Genomic DNA, 6,755 nt, shown 5'->3' on the forward strand with positions numbered 1-6,755 from the left:
TTAGTTGACCTTGGATATTGGTCCTCGATATAAATTCTGCTATAGAAAATTACTAGTAACAATGTTCTTATATAGTTGTCCTCATCTTTAGGTGAGGATTTGATTAACTCTTTTAAAATGCAGTGTTTTTAATCTTTGAAGCTTGCTAACTGTCTGGTAAAAGGTTAGAATTTTCAGAACTTGCTATAAACTCCGTTATATCTTTCAGTACAGTAGTTTACCTTCCTAAAGCAAAGTTGACGCTAGCAGCCAAGTCTTCCTTCTGGTGGTTGTAGTAGCTTATTAGCTGATGTTTCTTTTATGCCAGTATTTGCATAAAAAGCTGATCAGAGTTCTTGAAATAGCTGAACTTGCTTTTGGTCATTTCTCAACAAACTAATTGAATGTTAAATACAGCTTTTAGCTTCCAGAAATGCCTTTCCTTTTTGATAGTTACATGACCTGTCCTTCAGTGGGGTTTTGTTTGTTTCTTGTTTTTTCGTTTTAGCTATGGGGGAACAGCTGTTAAAATCTCAGTCTGCAGACACCTTTTTAAACATGGAAGTAGAAACAGGGGTTTCAGACACACCTCGGAGTCGCAGCTGGCTTGGCACTATCAACTCCTCTCAAAGGGAGATTGACACAGTTTCATCCCATGGACCCCACATGCAAGATGCGTTCCTTTCCCCTTTGTTGACTAAAGGTTAGTCACTCTTCCTTCTGTATGGCTATTAAAAAAATGCATATGGAAGTAAACATTTGTTTATCGCATGTCCCTGCTGTGTTACTGCTTCTCAGCTGCTGATACCATAATGCCAGAGGGGCAGAAAGACATCAGGCAAGTGTGCTGAAACTTCCACAACAGAAACATACGCCCATGTCATACATCTATGAGTACTTTAAGTAAAAGATGAAGTTTGTATTTGCTGAAGTTCCTTTCTGTGGAATTAACTTGAAATTTAATTCATTTACACTCAGGCTTGGGAGTGTTCTAAGTCTTTTATCTTTGTTCTTGCAAGATACAGTGCATCTCATTTTTTGTTCTATAATCTGCCATTGCGAATAGCATGATGGACATCTCTTTGGCCTTTGCTAGTCTCCATGTGTACTTTCTCTAAGCTGCATGGGTAGTTTTTCTTCTCTAGTTAGCAGTAAACTTTGTGGAATACTTTATTACTGTTCAGTAATAGGGAAAGAAAAGGTTATTAGGTTAATATTTTTTTAGACTTCTGAATGGACTGTTTATAAGCAGATAAGAACTAGGCACAAAGTACACAGATAATTAGATAAAAACCTGTAACTAAAACTTCTCTTTAATAGGAAGTGTTTTGATGCATGAACTTTGTGCTCTTGGATTTCTTTAGAAAGGAATATTACCTACATTTTTAAATACTTTGAGGAAGTTGAGGAAATTTTAGATCTATATGGATTTTTTTTCTCCCATGGATTTGCTTAATCATTCTTGTCAAAACACAAATATATTTCAGCTCACAGAAAACAGAAGAATCATATTCTTTATGCATCTTTCCTGACCATAGTCATAGACAAGATGTTTTAGTCCGACCATTCATGGTTTTTTGGTTTTTGGTTGGTTGGGTTTTTTTACTGCATCTTGTCCTGAAGTCTAGAACAACAGTTTCAATGGGATCTACATCAAGTGATTTCTGTTTCAGTAGGGGAAAGAAATAAGTGCCTTCTGTGTGAAGTGTGATCTCCTCAAGGTGGTAGGGCCTTCTGAGAATCACGGCACTTGCAGGTGGAACTTGCCAGCTTAAAAGGTTTTAAAAATTGAAGGAAGAGTCAGGTTCTGCCTCTTTGCATGGGCAGTGCCTCACTGTATTTTCATGCCTGTTTCTTGTGTTTATCTCTGGAGACTGCAAGAATGCAGTTAGGTTTAAATATCCTTGGTATATAATCCTCACAAAAACAGTGTAGATGGGATTTCTCTTTTCATTGCACTCTCCTGTTCTACAGTCTGCCACTACTGCTGCTTCTACAAACAGGTATCAGATTTTTTTCTATGCAGAATTAAGACTTTTGAGTTCAATGGACTTTGCATTTTGAAGCAGTTTATATAAAAATTAAAACTAAATAAATTAATAGTCTGTAAAACATTGCCAGCTGAATTCACAATAATTTCACAAACAACAAATCCTGCAGTGATATTTATAGGCAAGAACTTAATAAAATAACTTGCTGACTTCCTAAGCATTTTCCACAGAAAAGATGCACCTATTTTAACATGGAAACTGTTTTGAAGGGTAGGTGCCTTCATGATTCATGTCTGTAACAGTTGTAGCTTTGCTCTTACTGTTTCTGAGAAGAATCTGCATCTGCATCTACTCTTTATGTTTTTATTAGAAACACTCTTGTCTCCCCTTCTACTTTATTAATTAGCATAGGTAAATGTTTTCATTACTGATCATTTAGAATCTTCAAGATTTTGTATGAAGAAAATAATTTACCATTATACCCAAATTTTTAACAAAGTGGCTGAAGGCTAAGCAGTATCTTTAGATAGATTGCAGCCCTTTCTACAGACTTAATTTTAGGTTTATCATACATAAGAGGCTCTCACTATGATCTCTTAAAATGGTTACCAGCACAGCTTTAGGACCTCTTATCCATTTTATTCTTCAGAATTGTTTTTATTTGATACAAAAACTACTGCACTCCTGGAAATGACTCAGCATTAAAGGTATCAGTATACTGTGTCAATAGGAATGGTTAACTGGGATGGACAGTATGCCTCAAGTAACTTTGTAGCAATTACTGTGATATACAGCAAAAAACATTACTGGGTAATTTGTTAATTTCTATAGGAAGTATTTCAAGAATAGCATTACTAAACTAAGTAGTTTCCTTTTTCCCTTATACTTCTGAGTGTTTTTGATAGGTGATGAATGCAGCATCGGTTCAGCAACAGACCTGACTGAAACAAGTTCTATGGTGGATGGTGACTGGACCATGGTGGATGAAAACTTCTCCAGTATAAGTTTAACTCAGTCAGAGCTTGAACATATCTCTCTAGAACTGGCTAGTAAAGGGCCACACAAGTCACAGGTCCAGCTCCGGTAAGTTATGTGATCTTTGTATTTGAAACTTAAAATGACATATCTGTTCTTGGAATGCAGCTTTAGGAAGAAGCAACACTGTTTACAGAATCACACACTGGGCTTTTATCTTTGGCATGAAAATAAAAAAAAGTAAGTAGACTGTTTTTCATTCAGGTACTTGCTGCATATCTTCATGGAAGCAGGATGTCTGGACTGGTGTATTATCATAGGCCTTATCCTCAGAGAATCTTCAGTAATCAACCAGGTTTTCAGTATAATGCAGTCCTCTGATATTGACGGAGAAATCTGTCGGAATATAAAGACTGGCCTACATGCTGTTGACAAATGGGCTTCTACAGATTGGTAAGTTGTTTTCCACTTTCATTTCCATTCCAGTTGGAGCTACTTAGTCACTTAAGAAATAAACTTTGAGTTCTCTCAGCCCTATTTCAAACAACTTAAGCATTTTTGCAAGAAGTTTCATGATTGTCAGTACAGTCATGGTCTAACTAGAAAAAAAATTTTTTGATTATAGTTGTATTTTTTTCCATATTTAAAAGTAAAGACTCAGTTTTTGTACAGGAAGGATGATAGAAACTATTCCTTTGTTAGACATTTCCCAGGAAATACTGCATTTCAGGCATTTGACAGAAGTACTATTTTTAATTCACTAAGTGTTCTATACCCATTATTTCGTAGCCCTGGGTACAAGCCATTTCTAAATATCATCAAACCACAGATCCAGAAACTAAGTGAAATAACAGAAGAGCAAGTGCAGCCTGAAGCTTTCCAGCCAGTGAATCCTTCTAAGGTTATAGAACAAGCAAATCCCAGAGCTGAAGAAAGCAGGACTTCATCTAGCCATTGCACTAATCCTCAGAGCGATGCTGGAAACAGCAGTGTAAGCAGACATGAGGAGGACAAGTCTCGGACAGAGGATGAGGATTCATTCCAAGAAGGCAGTTATGACTGCATTGTGTCTTAAATGGAAGATGATGACTTCTCAAACATCAGGTGTGGAAGGAAGCAAACCAGCTTTTAGACATGCTTCCATGAACTTTTGAACTTTTTTTAATATATATTTCAATATCTTTGAAATCTGCTGTGGGGATAATACAACTAAGAAGCAGTTTCATTTAATAATTTCAAAAGAAGGCAAGATTTCTTTTTGCAAGCTTCAGATTGCAGCTTTCAGTTGTTAAGTGTTGAGAGACAGTGAATGCATATGTAGACAGCTTCAGCTAATATTCTCAGTTCCTCTGCATCAAAAACACATGTTCTGGAGAACCTTCTTCCTTAGTACCTCCTGCTTGAGTATAAAAGGTAAAGAGGAGATTAAATTTAATGTTGTTATCCTTCCCAGCTTGCCCATTTTCCCTGTGAATTGCAAGTACATAGAAACTAGACAGAAAGCTGTTAGACTGCCTAAAAGAAAAGTAAGTCTGATCAATGCAGTTCAGATTGTGGTTGATATCAGTAAGATTTTGTATTAAAGGACTGTAAAATATATTGTATGTTTTTGTGAATACTCTTGTATAAATATTCATGGTTGTACCGTATTTGAAGGTACCTATATGTATTGTGCATGTTTCTGGATTACTAGTAAAGTCAAAGCAAAGTTGCACTTCCTTCTGGATGAGGCATACTTTCCTGACCTACCAGTGACTTTAGGTGGCTTATCTTTTTCTACTGCCACTTACTACAGATCCTGTAGTTGGACTTAGGGGATTGCTAAAAGTTATTTATTTCATTTGTAAATTCTTTTCTGAAAAATTGACTTTTTTAGTGTAAATACTCACTTATCATGTACTCTTGCTACTAAAGTTCAGTTAAACAGCTCATACTTAAACATTTTTCAAACATTTTATAATCTGTATACTTGTAACTAAGACTTTATTTTAACTTTCAAACTTTAAGGAAAGCTGGCTGCAAAATTCTATTGCTTTGAGGTACTTATTTTTTCTAGCTGCTGTCCCTATGTAATAACTACCTGTAACAGTATTAATTTAGGTATTAGCTTGTTTGTACCTTGCAATCTGAACAAAAATGCAACATTGCTTATTTTATACAAAATAAACTAGTTTATTTTTTATAACATCACTTGATTACTAACATGGACCAAACTAGTCATCGGAGGGTAGTTCCAGCATCTGTCACTTTTCTAGTGTATTGCTAAATACAAATCCATTTAAATTTTGAAAATTAAGAGCTTTCATAATTAAGTTGAAAGAAATGGTGGTTTTGTTTACTTGTCTATTTCCTTTGCAAACAGGATTAAGTGCTTTAAAATGTACAAATATTTAAGTATTGCTTTAGAATGGCTTTACTAAGCCAATTAAACCAGTACAAGTGCAATAATTGTGTTACCTGGCAAGCTGGAGATTAGTGGATGCAACTTGAATTTCCACTTGAATAGCTGAAACTCTTAGATGTAAGTTATAGCAAAGAAATACAGTTCAAGTCCTGGCATTAAGTTTAGTCTGCATTGTAGCTACTGGTTACAGATGTCTATCATACTGCTAAAAGAAACTTTCTTCCAAATTAAGATTTACAAGCCTCTTGTGAACTGACTTTAAAATCCATTATTGTTCTTGGGGATACTTAGAAAGCTATTTTTTAAGAAAAACCTGCATAATCTATAAGTTTTCATGTTAAATCAAATAAAAACTGTGCTTCAAGTTAGTATTCTTCTGTGATTCTGTGGTAATGTGTTATACTAATAAGCAAAGCCCTTTTTTATGCTTTCAGTTTTTGGATATGTACAAGTAAATGTATGCATTATCTCATATACTGACATTATCTTGCTACTGTGCTACTGTTGTTGGCAGAGTTCTTTTAAATCTTTAGTTGTGAAATTTTAGAAGTTTGTATTTCTATAGTAGTAGTTATCTCTATGCAAAACTTATGTGCTAATTTTGTATTCAATTCCACTGCTGTTACACATGTAATTAAAAAATGAATTTATTCAACTTTACTCAAAGTTACTCCTGTGGAAAAAAACTATTTCTGACCTCAGCCCATTAATAGGAAGCTACCAGAATTTAAGGTTGTCCCAGAAAAACTAAACTTCTACAGTAAATACCAGATAAAAGTTGTTTTAGGGTGCAGCATCTTAGCCATATAGCCCAACTGTCGTACAGAATCAAGACATCAAGCTTTTAAGTAAAAATAACTTCAAAGATGCACTACAGGATAACAGGGTTATTTTAAGTCCATCTGTTGTTTTGAAAAGAGGCCCAAGCATCTACTGCTTATTTGCTTGATCTGCTTTATTGTAAAGCAAGGGGGGGAAAAAGTCATTGTCTACAGATAAAATGAGATAGTAAAGGAAGACAGGTCACTTGGTGAGAGTGGTAAGCTGGCTACAGTCAAATGAAAGGAGAACTCCAAGAAAAGAGACAACTGACTACTTACTGCCTTGGAGTAACTTCCTGTCTTACAGCCAAAGGATATTGAAGGATTCGAGTGAGTAAGCGGACAACTATCAGCTTACAGTGAATGCCAAGAGTAATACCAAAGCTTAAACACAGAAAAGGGAGGAAATGACCATGTATTTACCTTCTGATTTTTTGCAGTTATACTTGTTATATACCATTGAGGTTGAAAACTGCAGAAATCTCATGATGGGTGATTCAAAGAGAGCACATCAACTTCTCCCCCCCCACTCCTACATGGCAGGACTTGATCATCAAAAAAAGGTTGTGTTGGCAACTTGAACAT

At 35.4% G+C, this 6,755-nt stretch overlaps 1 protein-coding gene across 6 annotated transcripts in view; it reads left to right on the forward strand.

The window, feature by feature from the left end:
* RIC1 (RIC1 homolog, RAB6A GEF complex partner 1) overlaps positions 1–6,009 on the forward strand; it is a 51,220-nt gene extending 45,211 nt beyond the window's left edge. For 3 of the 6 annotated variants that reach the window (XM_026083558.1, XM_026083559.1, XM_026083560.1), the window contains 4 exons: positions 488–682; positions 2,876–3,053; positions 3,210–3,398; positions 3,735–6,009. In XM_026083558.1, coding sequence (XP_025939343.1) covers positions 488–682; positions 2,876–3,053; positions 3,210–3,398; positions 3,735–4,020 — 848 coding nt within the window. In that variant the 3' untranslated portion in view covers positions 4,021–6,009. Of the gene's footprint in view, positions 1–487; positions 683–777; positions 818–2,837; positions 3,054–3,209; positions 3,399–3,734 lie in introns of those variants that run through there. The other 3 variants (XM_026083561.1, XM_026083562.1, XM_026083563.1) reach the window with 3 other exon arrangements.
* Positions 6,010–6,755: the final 746 nt, after the last annotated feature.

This window comes from Apteryx rowi, unplaced genomic scaffold, assembly GCF_003343035.1.
Source record: "Apteryx rowi isolate R43461 unplaced genomic scaffold, aptRow1 scaffold_61, whole genome shotgun sequence".
NCBI lineage: Eukaryota > Metazoa > Chordata > Aves > Apterygiformes > Apterygidae > Apteryx > Apteryx rowi.